Here is a 19454-nt window from a genome sequence, read left to right as displayed (position 1 = left end):
GCCCGATAAGCGTATATATTCTTTTTGATCCTTACGTATAAAATAAAAAAGAGAGAAAGAGCAAAAATTATAAGATGACGTTTGGATAAATTATAAAACAATTGTCATTTGGGAAGAATGAAAATTGATTAGTAGAAAAAAATGTTATGCGAACCGGTTAATTTGATTAAATAAAATCATTTTAAATGTTAAATCTCAGCTGTGGTTTCTCGGTGTTAATATCTCATTAGCCGTGTCTCCTAAATTATAGAGATAGACGGGATATACTTCCTGCTTAGCAGCATCTTACTGTCTCGGACTGTCTGCTCGAGAACGTTAATTAATTTGCATTCGTAAGACTAATGCCGGCACGATTCCTTCGTACAACGACCTGCCTTTAACGAACCGTTCGTTTTCTATTTCAGGCACGTAAGGATTCCGAAGAATTTTTTTTCTTTCTTTCTTTCTGTTTCTCTCTCTCTCTCTCTCTCTCTCTCTCTCTCTCCCTTTCTCATCCGATCGAATAACGCTCTTCGAAGATAATTAATATTCATTCGAAGAGCCGGGATACTCGTTATTTGCTTTATCGATCGATTTTAATGATTCATGCGTATGCGTGTGTGCAGCTGTAAAAGAAAAAAAAAAAAAGAAAAAAAAAAAAAAAAAACAACGTAAAATGATAATCGTCGGGAAGAAAGTAAGGAACCGTGTCATACAGTGAAACGTTTGTCTTTTAAGGAGTTAACCATTGATGATGGTTACGGGAGACAACGGAAGATCATTAAAAATTCGTTATCTACCTATCTGCCAATGTTTCAACAAAATATTTCCCAGGCTCTATTAGACTATTTAAGAAAAATATTTTGCTTAAGGATTTACGGAAATGTTCGTTCGCGATAAAATATATAAGTCAAAAGTGAGTTACGTAGTTACATCACGTTTCAATATTAAATATATAATGCGTGACGTCTAAGGGACAAGCGAAAAATTGTTTTAATCATCATTCTAATAAATTTGGAATAAATTGAGAAAAATGATTATGCCAGGATGGAAAGAAGAAAGCGTTCAACGTTATAAACATGAAACACATGAATCGCCGGTGAAATCAAGTCGATTGACCGAACGAGAGAATGAAAAGAATCGAGAGTTCAACTACGATTTACTACCGTTCGAAAACGTTCACGGTTACGCTATCCGGTGAGAGAACCTGATTCATTCGTGAAATTGTCCGTGGACTTTTCTGACCCACTTGTTTCTATAATTGATTCGTCTTCGATTCGGAGCCGTCGTTATGGTTTTCGATACGGTGCCTATAAAATGCCTCTTAACGAGGAGAGCAGAGCAGAGCATAGTATATTGCGGCGCTCGTAAAGACTTATTTTCTATAAGAGCGACTCCGTGATGCGTGGTAACGTTCTAAAGGACTATACTAAACGACGAGGATAGTTGGGAGACTCTAATGGCACTAAGCTTTCAACGGGAAATTAACTCACCCTCCCTTTCTCTTCGTAGAGAGACGTGCGTTCTTTCGATCTCCTACTCACCTGGAAAAAAGCAAAACAAAACGAACGATTCAATTAATACAAAGTATTATGCGAAAGATAGAATTAAGGGCTTGTTCTTCAAAATGATTTTCTTATTTAAATTTCTCTCATCCTTCCTTCAAGATCGGTCAAGTTGGTACAGTACGACGACGACGACGACGACGACGACGACTGATAAATTGACCGGCAGTGCCACTGCACTTTGCAACGTTCTAATAAAGTTCATTGGCTCTTTGTGGTTTCCCGTCGTCCTTTGTGACTTTGTTACGGACGGAATTAAGTCGTGCAGCAAAAGTTGCAGCTCGCGAAAGTAATAAATTGACACGGAATGCGAGAGAGAGAGAGAGAGAGAGAGAGAGAGAGAGGGGGGGGGGACAGTGGAAATAAAAGAGACGATGAGATAAAAAACAATAAAAACTTTCTAAAACGAGGGTCAGAATTTTCTCTTTGAAATGATTATACTATTCATCGAAAAAATAATAATAAGAATAGCGAAAGCTTTCCTTTATCAAGACAATATAATAAGAACATGCATCTCTTTCTCTCTTCTTCATCTAACGACTAGTCCAATTAGCGGGGCAAAATCGCGATGAAAGATTTGCTACGAAACATGAGCGAGTCGCCGAGTTCGAAAGTGGAATCGTCCAGTGAAAACGAAGAACGAGCGTGAAACTGGATCCACGTTTGCTGTAATCTTCTCGCATTAACTTTCGAGAGGAGCCGGTGATTACATCATATTTTAAATCGTTTCGTCAGAGGATCTCTTTTATGGAAATGAGAGGGAGAGCATCCACATACGGTTCGTTTCTTCTTTATCGTTGTCCCAAATAAAAGAAGAAAAAAAAAAGTCCTCTTTGAAATCGTTTCAATGATATAAACGAAGTTTAGATATAAACCCCATAACGTTATGCTTTTTAATTCGTATTCGATATTTGATCGGAGTTGTCTCGCGCGTAAAAAGAAGGATGTCAAATCGTCCCATTAACAATGACCATGAACGCGCGATTCGAAATCACCATATATACGTTCGGACTGATTTACGGTGATCGCTGTCAGTCACAGGTAAACGTTGAAACGTGATCGAGAAGCCTTTAGAAAATATGGAAAATACGACGACGCATTCGCTCCGCGTTTTGTCGACTCGCATTTTGTTTATTAGATGGAAGTTCTTTGAAGAACGGGATAAAAAAACCAAAATTTGTAATGATAAGAAGAACATAGAGAGTTAAGTAGTATATACGCGGAAACGTTCCCGATTCGACGCGCGAATTATATTTGCAAAGCTAATAATAATGTGCGTTAATGAAGTCATCATTTTTGTTGCATGATTAGACATAGAACGTCATTATTTAGCGATCGCCTAGTCATTCCGGCCGTTCCTAACGAAGTGATTGTAAGTGTTTTTATACGTACTCACTTTTTTATTAATTTTTAAGTCAATCTCAGTATTTCTCTTTCACGCAACATCGAAAGTATCGACGTAATAGCTTTTTTTATCTTTCTCGTAGCTCGTAAAAACGACCCTTGCGAATCTTTTCGGTCTACCTTCATAATTAAATCCTAACTCGTCCTTACCAGCTCGCATGATCTTTCGATATAAAAAGTTGATTTCGCATAACCTTTCGGTATAAAAAAATTTCTTGAAAGAAAAGTGAACTACTTGAACGAGGCGTTAACTTGGAAAGTTTCGTTGCGCGTATTAAATCTTTAACTCGTCCGAAGCAATCAGTGGTGTTTAGCAATCGCGAAGAATTTCACGATTCCGATAATGTTTTCAAAAATCGGCATCGTTTTTAACGCGCAATCGCTGATTCGCTCGTTCATTCGTTCAGCGAAAAAACGAATCATTATACGAGGCGAATGAATTCGCGCGATAGACAAAAATGCGCCGTGATAAATGCACGCGCGATAGTGTCACCGGCAGATGCGGGCGAATCTTGGCCGTTCGAACGACGGAATGCGCATAATGCGATTCTTTCATAGTTCGTATCTGAAAGGTCGTAGGATTTTGCGGATGCATCGTTATCATAGCGAGCGATAAGCGTTTCTCTTACGCACTCGATCCCGATAAAACCTAAACTGTCCATCTGTCTGACGGAACTACTTTAATTCGCTTAATTAATAATGTACATTTTTCAAAAGGTTCTACGGAGTTAAGCATACATTCTGTGTGTGTGTATATATATATATATACAGAAAGATTGCGAAGAAAACGTGTCACCGCGACTCGTTCACTTTCTCTCTCATTTTAGCATCTTACTCGATTTACTCCCATACCAATGTATCTTCTCTTACGAAAACACTCTGTTCGAATTCATTGCACTTTCGATCAGTTTTCTGAGAAAACGCTCTCACACAATAATAAAGATTACTCCTAACAAGATGTCCATTGTTCGAGGTATCAATTATTACGTATTTTTAAAAGTCTCTCACCGTAGCAAAGTTGACGGTCAGAAATTCATAATATTTCACTAAGAACTTCATCTGGCCTCTTTCTAGGAAGATGATGTTTGCAAAACAAACCCACGCGAACAATTCCTCGTAATGAGAACGAACGTTGCGTCGCTCTCCGGCACTTTCGCGTCGAATCAAAAGGTTTCTTTCTATCCATAAGACGGATTCATTATAACCAGCTAATTTAACATCAACGAATAAATTCGTATTAAATCCGATTCGACTACTTTTCTTCTTTCCTCTTTCTCTCTCTCTTAAAAAGAAAAAGATGAAAAAAGGACATAATTTACGATCGCCTGAACATTTCCGAGACTACACACTTGCACCAGGAGAATCGATTCATTTCTCTTATCTTCTCTTTCTTTCTGAGCTATGATTTATGTATCGATACGTTACGCAGCACGATTCATGACTATCCGCTAATTATCAGGCCAATAAAAAGTGTGAGAAGCCGTGAAAGAGATTTAGAAGAGAGAAAGGGATAAAAGGCGAGAGAAGAGAGAATGGGAAGAGAAAAAAATTACGAGTAAGAAAAAAAGAAAAAGGGAGAAATTGAGGAATAACTTGTCACCCAAGCGTCTCCTTTCACGGTCGACACACGATTAGACTCGATCTCCTCTTTTTCCTTGCCGGCCCGAACCAAGTACATTATTTACGCGTTGATTAACCACGGTCAACCGTGATGACCGTGACGAATATCGACGTTTCATGGATTATCGATTTTATTGATCTTCCCCCGTGATTTCAAAAATTGCGCACGCCGAATGTTTCGTCGTAATATTATAAAAGAGATTAACAAAAAAAAAAAAAAAAAGAAAAAAAAAAAAGAAAAAAAAAGAAAAAAAAAAGAAAGAACGGACAAACGATAATTGTCGATCGTTTGTTTCGAGTTGTTAAGCATTATCAATGCGATAACGATATCACCCGCGCTGAATAATAATTATTTCATAACAGTTATATAAAAACACTGTGGAAAACACATGTTTCTAAGATTTTCTTAATTCGAGTATTAAAAATGTGACCGAATGATTTATGAACACCCTATATATACGTGCACGTACGAACGTGTTTTCTTTCCGATGGAACAGCTGATCGACGCACAAAAGGCTTACGTAATCGTTCCTTTGTTTCCCGACGCGTGAACCTTCCTTTTATCTGTCTCTCTCCCTCTTTCCCTCTTTCTTTCTCGTAACTCATTTGACGTGGCCGCGATGTAGTCTCGAAACTTTGTCGTCCTTCTGGCTGCTGCTGCTCTTTCTTCTTCTTCTTCTTCTTCTTCTTCTTCGTCTTCTTCTTCTTCTTCTCGCGTTTCGCACGGAGCCAAGCGAAAAACGGTAGCGACGAGCGTTCACGCATTCTCGCGAGAAGGGGCACGCACGATTATGCAATCGTTTAGTTTGAATGTTATACGAGGAGCACCGATGACGACAACGACGGCGATGCTTCCGTACACACTTTGGCTCGTTTATTTGCGGATGATCACGATCAACTGCTACTGGCTCCTTACGAGTTTACAAGAACTCTGCGTATAAAATCCGATCAACGGAGAAATTATTTTCATTTCGATTATTCGTAATAAAATGAATTTGATCGTCAAAGACAGAAAAGATGATCCATTCGAAATAAGGGATAAAGTATGAAATAAAGAGAGAGAGCTCTGTGTGTTCATCGGTCTTTTTTTTTTTCTGTTTTTCTTCTATCGAATTGCCGAGAAGAAATCTGAGAGAAAGATCCTGAAATACATGAGTAATACGAAGAGTCGGAGAAAGATATTTGGTATTTTAAAATCGATAGACATTCCTGTCGTCGTCGTCGTCGTCGTCGTCGTTGTCCATTTAACGTATCTTTAATTTGGGAGTAAGGGAAAGAAGAGACCAGCTAGGCTCGTAAGTTGCATAACGAGATGGTTAAGTGCACAAGCCAACCCGACATTAATGTAGGCCTCAGCAACGTGCCAGAAACGAAAATACCTCGGGTTACCGGCGAACAGAGCCGAAAATCGCACACGGCTGCCGAGAAACGCGAGAGAATTCGTTCTAGCTTGCGGATATACGATAAGACTATCCCTCTCTCTCCCTACCCCTCTTTCTTCTACTCGTTCTTTCAAATTTAAACGAGCAAAGGCCATTGTTACGAGGCAATGCCGAACTAGCTGGAATATAACTAACGGAACAATAAAATCTTAGACGAGGTCGTAATCGTCTGAACGGCCTTCTTTAAAAATTCGTCTAATGACGTTTCGAAGATATTCTACCAGATGAACATAAAGAGGAAGAAAGAGAAAGAAAGGAGATTTTTTTTTCTTTTTTTTTTACTTTTACGAACGAAATCTCGCGTTAAAAAGAAAATGATAGAACGATCGTCGATCGACACGTCCGATATAAAAATGAATAAAGGATGCACGTTGAAAGTGCAAAATAGAGAAAAGAAGATCGAACTTGAGATTAACGTAAAAAAGAAAAATGAAATGTGGATTAGACACGTCGAGATAGATTGGTTAGCTACCGTATATTTTTATGGAAAGAAAACACTCGTCGGTGATCCCTGTAGATAGAAAGATAAAAAGAGAGTGAAAGTACTTAAGAGAGCTAACGTAAGAGAGAGAAATGGATAGAAAGAAAGAGAGAAAGGTTCGAGGATGAAACGTGAGACGATATCGTTTTCAGGTAATCGCTGCAAAGTGCACGAATGATACGAAGCGGATCCTCGTAGAATCGATGGACGAGGAACGTAAGGAGAAATGGGGAAAAAAAAACAAAAAAAACAAGGAAAGAGGAAAAAAGAAAATTTGTATTACGAAAAAGCTCAGAAAAAATGTAGTCGAAGGCGGAAAACAAGATTTCCTCAAATTGCGGTATCTACAATGTGAGAGCTCCGAGCAACATTAAGACTTTATCGATACTTCGTAATGGAACGTAGTGCACGTGCTTCGGAAAAACAAAAAGAAAAAAAAGAAATGCCATTCCATTTCCAGTTCTTCTTTTGTTTTTTTTTTCCTTCCCATTTTCCCCCCCTCCGAATTGTTTTCTACCACGCTCGCGCAGTGCAGCTTCGTTTTTACCGGGTGGTGGCGGCAACGGCGTTGAGATAACGGTCCTCGGAACGTGACAGCGACCGGTCGATAAAACTGCAATAAAGTGCATGCGCAGCACCGTCCTCGCGAAATCATGTGTATATCGCTCACGTCCTTTTCCGTTTCTTTTCCTCTACTCTTCTTCCTCTCTCTCTCTCTCTCTCTCTCTATCCATTTTCACTTTAATTAGAAAATCGGATTAAGAAATTGAAATATGATACGAAGCGATACTGAAATTTCCAATTTCATGGATTAACGAGAAATTCTAAATGCATTTTCAATATCTTTTTGTCCCTTTTTCTAACAATTTTTTTTTTTTTTTTTTTTTTTTTTTTTTTTTTTTTTTTTTGTAATGTTATGTAGATTCGAAAAAGGGAACTCCTATAGAACAGGCAAGTATAATAGAATTAACCACGGTGGGACCTCGTCTGGTATCTCTTGGAAGGTCTCGTTTGCATCGAGTGGTCTGACACGATCTAATAGTTTTAACCGCGAAACCATATTGCCGTTTCGAAACACGTGTATTCCACGGCCATGTGGCTTTCGCTCCCTTTCTTTCTTTCTCTTTCTTTCTCTTTTCTCTCTCTCTCTCTCTCTCTCTCTCTCTGTCTCTCTCTCTCTCTCTCTCTCTCTCTCTCCACTTCAAATCGCATTGTACACTTAAAACTCTTTACATTGGCGTACATTGCCTTTACATCGTGTATTCGCTCGAATCGATAAGATCTTTTCGATTGTAACCGTGGCCGATGATATCAAGGTTGAAGTAAAAGAGAGAGAGAGAGAGAAATGTTTCTTCTCGAAAGTGAAATAAGTATCGCTGATGGAATGCGAATCGAAAGAGAATTCACGGGCAAAGATCCAATAATATCGTTTCGCTTTATCGAAAAGGTCAAACCCAATCTATAATGATACAATTTCATTATAATTCCATCGATACGTCTTTCTCTTTCTTGTATGTCAAGCTAGTTTTATTAAACAATTAAGCATGTAAGTATACGTAGAAAGTTTAGAAATAAAAATCGTCGATATTTAAATACATATAGTAATATGGAAATTATCAAGTGTGATGAATAATGACCTTTGAGGAAAATTTTTAATGAAATTACCGCTCGAATAGATTCATTCGTACGGAGGATTTTTCCAATGAGTAAGCGCGCGAAAGAGATCGAGCGGGTTTTCTCGCGTGTCCGTTGGTACACGGATCTAATCTAAAAATATAAAAATTCTCTCCCAATCGTTTCTTCCTCCTTACATGCATTCCATTTTGATCGTTTCGCGTACGTACGAAAAATGTTCACTTTGTATCTTTGTTATTCACTCGTAAAAAAGACTCTCTTTCTCGTCTCCTGATTCGTACTTTTTTTTTCCTCTTTGTCGTGAAAATAAACTCCTTTGCTTTGTTCTTCTCCGTTCTTATATCTTTTTTTTTTCTCTCTTTGGTGGACTTAAAACCGGTACTAGGTGGTCGTAACGGTTAGCAATAAGACGCAGATTCCAAAGTTCAAGCAGGATTTCTAGAATTTTTCTCCCATTTCCAGGGTCTCCTTAAACGGTGATATTAATTAGCAAGTAACTCCGCATATGGAACAATGGCACGTACCAGTGTAATATAACCGCACGAGTTCCTTCTTATCGAATGCTTCTTTACTTATCTTCCTTAAGTTCTAAAGCTCTCGGAATCTTTACACGAGCGATAATAATCGATCGTAAATTTTTTCCGTCCCCTCCCGTCTCCGTTTATTTACAATTTTTTTTTTTTCTTGTCCATTTAATTAGCCCGAAAAGATAACGAAGTCTCTTTCGAGCGTTTACGTGCACGGTCCATAATCGTAAATTTGACTCGTAACGTTGGCAAGCAAAGAGCACACGGGACCATCAGGGGTCTTTGATATTTATACTCTGAGTTGCAAATTTAGCTGGTAAAATATTGATTGTTAAAACATCTATATATCCCCGCGTAACCATGGGAAAGCTAACGATTTGAACGGAAAGTTACGAGAAGCGTGCGTTTCACTTGTTAAACGGCTATTCATCTAGTTGCAACAAAATCAATAGAACGATTTATTTATCGACGTGAAGGAATCGTTTGTTCGATCGTACATGATAAGATGAGGAACGATGATCGTTTTATATTATCCTCGCGTTCGCCAGTCAACAATGTAGCAGAAGCTGGTGAGATCATGAAGAACATGAGTCAATAGTAAAAGTAACGTGAATCATATGATTTCTGATCTCGCATGGGATACGTTCCGTTCCCATTCGAATGGAAAATTGTACAGCTTTCGCTTTCAGTTAATTTCAAATCGTTTTTCTCGATTCAACGATTTTTCTTGATATTTACCAGAATATCTTGCAGAGAGACCGGCATCAGGGAGCACGTTGTCATTCCTTGGATGAGAAACAAGGGAACGTTTTGAAATCCAGTTGTTATAGATCGTCGTAATCACGTGGAATTATCGATCGCAGCCTCGAAAAAATAAAACTTGCACCTTACTAGTCACTTTTCATTTCTCGAAAATCATCGAGAAAAGATATTCGCACTGAACGTAAAAGTTTATCAGACACGAGGTAGAAAGATCTTCCCTCATTTCCGAAAAGCGCGTTTTAATATTTTTATCGGCAAATGTTCAAAACAAGGAAACACATAATAAAAGCGATTTGGGGAGAGAGAGAGAGAGAGAGAGAGAGAGAGAGAGAGAGAGAGAGAGAGCACCGTCGCGTTTGTTAAGACAGAAGCTCTTCCGCGGTGACGGACGAACGATCTCTACGCGATCGGAAGGCCGAGTGAGCACTGAGTCGTCCCGATTTCACGGAAGAGCCTCCCGCACGTATATTAAATTAAACTACGGTACAGCGCCAGTATAGTCGTCTTGCTTCCACCATAATCCAATATCGCAATGGATAATCTGAAAGCGACGATGTCCCTTGCCTTAAGGCAAAATATGAGATAAAGTAGGAATGGAAGTTTGATTAATGGATCTTTTTTGAGGATCGCATAATTTTTCATTTTTTCCTTATCTTCTCTACCTCTATATTTTTATTTATGATCATTCACGAATATTATTTGTAGATTATTAAAGTTTTAGCAAACTTCTAGCTTGACAGATAATATTGTAATTTCGAAAGACTATTTTGAAATAACTTCATCGACTCTCTCTCTCTCTCTCTCTTTCAACGAGATTACCAATGAATTTTAATTTACGAAAATAGCCGTCCGTCCGGAAAGTAAACGAATGAATTTTGCATAAAGAAATATGAAGAGCGTGCCTTCCATCAAAATTCTATACAAATAATTAATATATGAACGTTGCTTTTTCTACGAAATCAAAAGCAAATTCTATAAAAGCGATATCTATTTACGTAGGAGAGATGTGGTGTCTTTGTATTTATTATATGGACATGCGAATTTAAATGTTAAGGTACACCCCTCCGGAAATCTTTTTCAAATTTTTACGAGCGACCTGAGTAAGAAAAGTTAAAAAATAAAATGCTATAATCGATTCTCGCAAACTGCAACTGCATTGGCTCGAGGCCATGATAATAATACCGGATAAATCCTAATTTATAAGAACGGTACTAATAACTTTTACGAGTGTCCTGCTCGTTCGTGCCGAATCTTTTGCGATACTCGCTTTATCCCGTTGTTGATCCTTTCAGAAATAAGAGAATACTTACGTGGATACTTGGATCGTTAAAAGTATTTCTTTTGCGTCCTTATTACGTCACAATGAATAACATTAAGAATATTCAAACGAAAAACTTTCTAAAAAGTACGATTTAAGGAAGAAGAATAAGAAAATTATACGCTACGTAAGAAATTTTTTCTTACATAGCTAAAATATTTGTTCGAGCCCTCGAAAGGATCTTTTTCTTTTTTTTGATCAATGAACATCACGAACCCTTGACTAACGATCGCATCTTCTAACGCATCTGATCACGTCGGAAGGGCATCCACTACTTGATTCATCGATTCACGCTCGTGTTCCTAAAATAAAACAAAGAAAAAAGAATCGAGACGATATTTTCCAAAAGACTCGAGGAAAAATGGTGCTTACAAGAAAGATCGAGGCTGGATCGATAAGACACGTAGGAGGGCTTTACGATTTAGACACTATTCCACACTTGCGATAGCAACCGAGGCGTAAGCAGAGAGACAAAATAAAAGAAGACGTAGAATATGACGCGAGTAAGTATTAAAAATAAGGTTTGCGAGAAAACGAACGTTATTTCTCTTTTATTTTATTTTTCTTTACGACCGTAAAAATTCGCTTTGCGCGTCCTTCGGTAAGGATGGTCGGACAGGCACTGATCGACCGGATGTAGAAACGAAACGAAGTTGCTTCTCGTACACGGCTCGTCGTGCGTGCTTGCCTCGGTCAAATATTATGTTCGCCATCGGACCGACCTCATACACATATAAACTACAAGGGGCAGCAAACATACGCACGATCTCCCGCGGAAGCGTAAGCGTATTATAATTTCTAATCGAAACGCTGCTGGAATCCTATTGTTTCCTTTTCGTCTGTTTCCGACCAACGGCTCTTCTCGGGCATCTGACATTTTATTCTTTGGCGGCCAGTTCGAACGCGTTTTCTTCTGTGAAAGAGGAATGCGATATGAATATGAAAGCGAGGAGAGAACGCGCTTCCATATTCGTATCTCAGAATATCTCATATTTAATTTGACAGCATTATTATGTAATATCTTTCGAATAGAAATAAAAATGGATTTACCATAGAATAGCTGTTGTTCTTTCCTATATATAATTGAAAGGAGAAGCTATTGTACTCTCGAATATAAGAGATCTTTTGTTGTTACCAAGGTGTTAAAAACTGGACCAACCTTTCGAAAGTGTTGGCCTTGGAGGCGACCAATCTCAATGGCATACGCATCGTATAGGTAGTCCCCCTTCGTTCGGTTCTTTCAATTTTAACGTAAAATAAATATCTACGTTTATGGGATTTTGAAACGATAATATGATCGAAATGATCCCGCTCGAGGTCTCTCCTCCCATTTCAGCCTTCTAAAGTACGTGGACTTCTTAAAAGGAATCTTTCCGGATGTCATGATACTTTTCTGACGTAGATACGGGTTTGATAGTATCGTTTATATGGAAAGTATCTCGCGAAAGAATTGCCTGTAAGCAAGATTATGCGGACACATACGTACTTACCCACTGCTGCGCAGTATCTTTAAGTAGAGAATAAGAGAATAAGTCAGGAAGAGCATCGTTCAAGAACGCCCGCACGACTTAGGAGAATTCGCTCGCTTAGCTGTGTTTCGTAGCTTGTAATTTTCCGTTCAACCGTGTAATAGTGCTATTTGAGAATTCTCGAATACATTATATGCTAATTGCGATCGTAAGTCAAAGCTTCGAGGCTTATCGTAAGTCGACGGTGTTTGTCGTTGAAAAATATTTGATTAGAATAGTAGCTCTGGCAAATAATTTCGCAAAACGAATTCGTACCTCGTAAGTGGCGTTACGGCGATAGAGCTAAGTAGACATATATGAGACGAAACCGCCCCGGCCGAAGGAGAAGGATTATTTCAAGCGATCGGAGGTTCCTCCGATATTAAAATTCACGTTACGTCGATATAAGAAGTCCTTAAAAATCTCATTCGCTTTGCGATATCCCGTTCGTGCTGCATAACTATGTGTATATATATATATATATATATATATATATATATATATATATATATATATATACGTAAGGAACGGTACTAGAAAAATAACGGAGCGTGTCATGGCCTCGATTCCGCGAGTGCAGCGAGCTGAATCTGCGTTTTGGTACGACAAGGGAGACAAAAAATAAGAAATAGAGAAAAGAAAAGAAAACCGCCAAAGTCAAGAAAGAGAGTGAACGATCGAACGAGCTAACTCCGGTAAGCGGATATAAATATTTATGAAAAGCAATAAATGTCGGTTCCCTTTCGTCGGATTTTTTCTTCTCTTTTCTTTTTCTTTTTCCTCTTCTTTAAACCTTAATACATTAAATCTTCTCTTAGAAATATATCATAGACTGTGACTACTTTCTACGTGGGACGTATGTAATTCAGCTCGCACGTGCACACAGGATTTCGTAGAACGTTTTACGCACGTGTCTTTTTGTCCCCACCGTTGGCCAACTATACCAACGATATATGATTAAATTCGATTACGAAACTTCTTTTCAACGTCGACCCGATGGATCGTTCGTGCGAATCGAATTTTCTCGTTATCATGATTTCATTACGAATTATGATACACAAAAGTTTCACGATTTACGCACCCTCGTATCCTGTCTATGTCGCAAAGTAGAGATATCCATTGATATATTTATATATATATATATAAAAAAAAAAAAAAAAAAAAAAAAAAAAAAAAGAAAAAAAAACAAAATACCGGAAGAAAAGAAAAAGAGAAACGTAAGTACTCCTGCTGCACGAGACTGCAACACGTGGTATGCGCTAGTAGCGACGCGAGGGCTTCGGAAAATCCTGTTTGGTTAATCCGCTTCGTTCGTTCAAAATAAAGAGATCGACTGCAGCCAAAGATACGTTTTCATATAGACACGAACTTGCCGTCTAACATATAATATTTGCATTCTATTTTAAGCTCCTATCGATTTTTTTGTTCGTGTTTGTAGACTATAATCTAACAAAAAAGAAACACTTTCTCATCCTCCTTTCGATCTTTTTTCTTTTATTATTAATTAAATTATTTTGGACAACGGCAAATACTCTTTTGCATAAAATTACCCGTAGACAAAAAGTTGCGTCGTTGTATTATTAATATTTATAAGGGTACACCTTTTTACAATAAGAGCTCGTTAATTCTATATCTATTGGTGTCAATACTTAGTAAATACTATGAAAACTCGTTAAACAAGAATCAACATTAACGCTAGTCTAAGAAGAGAGTCCACCTAATAATAATCATTTCCCTCGAAACATTAGATACGCTTCCTTGGATAAATATATCCGTGGAACGAGAGTTTCGGGCCAAGGTCAGAGTCTTTTTAGTCTTCTAGTTCTCCTCTTTTTTTTTTTTCTTTTTTTTTTTTTTTCTTTTTTTTTCAAGGAAGAAAGAAAGCAGCACGAAGAAAAAATATATTCCTGATACAAAAACGAGTTTCCTATTCATCGAGAATTTTTCCACCATCGTCGTCTCGATCGTCAAAAGGGGATGATTAACGAAATTGCGTTTCGAAAATTGCATCGATATGTGGTTGGAACTTGTCGAGTCGAATTGTTTCTTTCGATCACGCACATCCTGTAATTTACAAGACAAGTCTACTCTCGAAGTTATTATGATATTTAAGAGAAAGGTAAGAAGGCAAACGTCGTCTTTCGTCTCTTGATCCACTGAACTAGAATGAAAGCGTCAATCGGTATCTCTCTTGGAAAATGTTCATCTAAACTTAAAAGAAAGGAAAAGAAAAAAAAAAAGAAAAAGAACAGAAAAGAAAGAGAAATTTATCTTTAAAAAGAAGAAGATCAATGGAAGAACATAGATAAGAAAGATCACGTGTATACTCGTGGTGTCTCACGTTTCACGAGCGATCTCAATTTTCCCTATCGATAGTCAAACAGGCAAAGCCTCTCACCCAATTTCACGTGAAAATCCGTAGTATCCAAAACCGATAAGTAGACTCGCACTCGGGGTCTAGAATATCGTCTATCGTACGATAGACGTCAGAAGCCTCTTCGAGTTAGCGTTCGTCAGTCTTCGATGTCGAAACACTAAGAAGGGTTGGAAGATGTAAAAGAGGGTGCGAGTGAGAGAGAAAAATCAAAGACTTAAATCTCTCACGCGCGTGTAAGCACGTGTATACACGTTGCTCGACCATTCTTTCGAGCCATGTTAAATCCAGAGAGCTTAAGTCTCTAATTGAAAGACTGGCCCTGGTCACGATATCGCCCCTTTCCCCTCTTTTTATCTTTTTTCTTTTTTTTTTCTTTTTCTTTCAATATCTTTCTTTCACCCTACCGTCACATGCACGAAAGAGTACACGGCGACACTTTTGGTCATAGAGAACCGCCCTAAATATGAGAGTGGACATTTTGGACCAAAGTCGTGCCGCAGGCAATTCGTCCGATAACGAAGGGGTACCGCAGAGAGGAGACATGTACACACAGACGCACACGTATAAACATGTTAATGCGTATACGAAGCGGTACACGGCTCAAATTCGCACGTGCTGCCGACATATATGTTGTTGCATGGATAGGAAAAAGAGGCTTCTCTGGTGGAAACGGCCGTCGAATTACAGGGGCTCCAAGCTATCGATCTGCGCAACACCCGGTACATGCGAAATGTCCGCCAACGGACGCCCAATCTCTCTCTCTCTCTCTCTCTCTCTCTCCCTCTCTTGCTCATCTATATCTATCCATTTATCTCTGTCCATCTGTAGATTTAGCTACATGTGTGCAACTCGCATGCGTGTGGTTCACGATGAGATATGTCTATATGTGCTACACCCTTTTACTCTCTCTCTCTCTCTCTCTCCCTCTCTCTCTCTCTTTCCCCCACCCCCCTCCCCAAGAATCCAATACCATTCAAAGGAACCAGTCGATAGTGAATCGAGAAAATGTAAACTTGTGTTTGTAAAAACAAAAAAGAGACAATGCGGGCAAAGAAAAACGCTTGCTTCCTCTTGCATCGATAATCCTATGAAGATGGTTGCATCGTGTCACGTTGGTTTCCTGTCTCTCTTTCTCTCTCTCTCTCTCTCTCTCTCTCTCTCTTCGTCTCTGTTTTTAGACTGGCATAATTTATATCGCGTTATTCTCCCGTTCGAACGGAATCGCGAGTCTCGATCGGCGTCTAGAGTTACTCGCATGCGTCAACGTCGTCCCAGATACGGATCATCATCATCCAACGGCTTTATTCGTTCCTCGTATATTTCGATTCGCTCGAGAGGCCTTCTCTCTTTGCAATTTTCGAGAAAATCTCAAAGTTCTCATGGAATCTTTATCTATTAATTAATTTATCAAAAATTAATGCCTGCAGACGGTTCTATGAGACGACGAGTCGCGTTTAAAAAAGTTAATGACGATCGAAGATTATTATTAGGGAGATTGGAGACGATCGAACGACGCGTAAAAGAGAAAAACAAGTTCGCGTGACCGCATTTATCATCTCTAACGAGCTGACTTCTATGGATTCAGAAAAAGAAACGGTCTTTATCGGTTTATATTGCATCGTCTTTCATGTGCGAACGGGACATGTATGTGTGTATGTCTCGAAGGGAACTGGACGAGTTGAGCGAAGATGACGAAGACGAAGAAAAAGAAGATGAAGATGATGAAGAAGAAGTAGAAGATGAAGAAGAAAGAGAAACAGAGAGAGAGAGAGAGAGAGAGAGAGAGAAAAGGGAAGAAAAAAAAAGGAGGAGGAGTTTTATGCGCGTTAGATACGTCTCGGACACGATCTCGTTGCGTCGCTCGTATGTCGCTCAAGGGTGCGTGACTCGGAAACGCAGTCATAAGAAAATTTATGCAGCACGCCCTCGAACGTGCCATACGTGCTTCGGCAAACGAGTTTCGCCGTAACATCGTCCGGCTCTTCGCGTCAAACCAGAACACTCTTTTACTTTGCGATAGATGCGATGCTTTGTCTCGATTTTTCTTCAAAGTTTACCTCGTCGAGTATGAATTCCGAATCGTTTGAATCTAGAACCACGTATTTTTCGATAACGAGTGACGTTTTATATTCGTCTCGTTCGTGCTCGTTTGTGTTGCAAATATATGTAAATAGAATGTCCAATACGACTCTGACCAGTAAAACCATATTTTTTGAACAAACGTTTGTCTACGTTTCTCGTCAATTTTGTAATCTTTACTTTACGAGCTTGTCAAAAGGATCGAATGTAATGCAATCTCGGAGTATATTTTACACGACGAAGGGTGACTTTCCGATAGCGATGTGTATGCGCATGAACGACTCGAAAGAGAATAATTTCTGAGCTGATGCCTCACAACGAACGCTCCTTCCTTCTAATCGCTCGCGTTTCCCACTTAATGGCGAAGTAACGGCAATATATCTTTCTCGCAATTCATTAAAGAGCAGGTATATTGAGCGCATTAAAAATAAATTATCAATTTCCTTCGAGTTTCACGACGAAAATGTGTGATCAGAGATAAATAGGGAGGGAGAGAGAGAAAAGTTCCATTAAACCACTCGATCATGATAAATTATTAACGCGAAATTAATATGTAATTATCTCTCAATCAGCGGAAAACTTTTACTACTGAGCAATATTAATTAAAAAGTTTCTAGTAATAATAAAAAGAGACTATTTAATTTGTTAAGCATTCGCTGTGCTACTCATGCATGTATATGCATCTGCACTTGAAACCAACAAGAGCCACAGTGAGAGAGGGAGAGGGAGGGAAGAGGGATTAGCGCATCTATTAAACGTTAGAGATCTCAAGCGATACTGCGATGGACCGATTATACCTCAGTTAACTGCAAACGCGAAGCCTCTCCTCCCTTGAGATACTTGCATACGTACATACAAACACAAATACCTAAATATGTTCCGTCACGGAACATGCTCGTCCCCCTAACATCGAATTATGTGCAATAGGGTACACAAGGTGGTGCTGTTACTGTTACTGCTGCGAAATTCCACTCGGAGAATGCATATCGTATTGTTCGCTGACTTGGTGATACACATACGTCCTGTTTGCAAGCGCAAACTCCTAGACCTGACGTGAGATTAGATACGGTTCGAAACGGATCCACCGAGATGTGATCTTCCCTCGAAATCTCTATAACGGGTATCAGATTCTTCCTTGTTATAGTTTGAACCGTGAACTGTGGAAACATTCTTTGGCTTTTCTTTTCTTTATCCTTGCTATTTATAAAATATACAATCTTTTGTCCTATGTTAAAGAAGTTTCTTTTTGAAAAAGAAAAAAAACAAAAACCTATCTTTATCCCGTAATAAATGGTTATATCGTAAGAATGCATTTCTAAGAATAGAGACTTTCGTCATGAGAAATATCAAAGAGATAGCGATCGATCTCAAAGACATTCGTCTCCTCATTGTGCACTTCGTGTCCTTGATAGGATGCGCATAGATTTTAATAGAATTAGTAATCTTCGAGAGAGAGAAAGAGAGAGAGAGAGAGAGAGAGAGAGCGAGAGAGAGGGAGAGAGAGAAGGATAGGGAAAAGTACTCTTTGTCGATTCGCCGAGGATCGTCGTTGATCACGAGACAATACGTGACTTACCACATGAGCTCTATGATGCTGATGATGCATAGTGTGATGATGATGTCTCTTCTCCTTTGCATGATGTTTACCGTGGTGCTTGCTACCTCGATGCGGCGGATAGGTATGATAAATCATGTTAACGCCGAAGCAGGGTTGGCGTCACCTAACCTCGACAAGATTACACTTGGACATCCCCATCTGTTGTTGGCCAGTCTGATGATTCTGATGAGTAGTCACGGTCAGACTGGCGCCGCAATTCGCGTTCTGAAGTTTCCTCGTCCCTGTCGTTCCTGTCCCTGTCGTAGTCGATGAACTCTGCTGATGTTCGCCGGAGCAACCACCGCTCGACTGTTTTTCATCGACCTCCGAAGAATTCCTTAGGGTTAAATCGTCATCGTCGACGTCCACGGCGAAGGCGATACGATGATGAGACATCAGTTTGACATTCGAAGTGATAGGCGTCACCGTAGTAGCCGGATCCAACTTTACCAGAGCAGCTTGCAATTCCAAGGCATCCATCTCGTTGATTCGATTCACCAACAATTCTTTCTCTTCTTCCTTTTTTTTCCAAGGATCGAGTTACTCTTCGTGCTCTTACGAAGCCTTCTTCAACCAGAGATCCAGATATACCGGCTCATTCGAGCCTCTTTTCTTCTCTTAATTTTAAGAGAGAGAGAGAGACAGAGAGAGACTCTCCCAACGATTTTTCAACGAAAACACCTCTCGGATACGGATAACCCAGCGATAGAAAAACTGTTCGATCTCCAAAATATTTTTTCCACCCTTAGGCGGAATCATTACATATCTACACAGACACCCACACAATTCACGCACACACAAACGCGAGCACGCTAAAGTTCAAAAGCTTTTCCTATTTCCACTATCTTATTCTCTTTCATCTCACTCTCTTTCCTCCCTCCCTCCCCCCTCCCTCTCTCTCTCTCTCTCTCTCTCTCTCTCTCTTCCTTGCTATTTCACCTTCTCCTTCCGCTAATGGCCACGATCGTTTTCATGAAAATGTTAGACAGGAAGTCGACCCGTTCCCTGCGCATCGATAGCCACCATTCGATCTTTCCACTTCGTACAGTTATCTATCTATCTATCTATCTATCCATCTATCGATCTATCTTTCTCTCACAATCGGCACCAACAGCACTACAGTTCTTTTGATTTCACCTTTTGATTAAAACCCGCTCACG

General features: G+C 39.3%; 1 protein-coding gene across 3 annotated transcripts in view; it reads right to left on the bottom strand.

The window, feature by feature from the left end:
• The window catches only part of LOC124950517 (dual specificity tyrosine-phosphorylation-regulated kinase mbk-2-like), a 124738-nt gene that overhangs the window by 47517 nt on the left and 57767 nt on the right, over positions 1 to 19454 (bottom strand). Inside the window, exon 3 of one of the 3 annotated variants that reach the window (XM_047497307.1) lies at positions 1473 to 1523. The exons of the other annotated variants lie outside the window; for them this stretch is intronic. Coding sequence (XP_047353263.1) covers positions 1473 to 1523 — 51 coding nt within the window. The remainder of the gene's footprint in view (positions 1 to 1472; positions 1524 to 19454) is intronic. 3 annotated transcript variants of the gene reach the window in all.

This window comes from Vespa velutina, chromosome 7 (assembly GCF_912470025.1).
Source record: "Vespa velutina chromosome 7, iVesVel2.1, whole genome shotgun sequence".
Taxonomy (NCBI): Eukaryota; Metazoa; Arthropoda; class Insecta; order Hymenoptera; family Vespidae; genus Vespa; species Vespa velutina.
The sequence above is the reverse complement of the archived record's forward strand: the minus strand, read 5'-3'. Positions and strand labels throughout refer to the sequence as shown.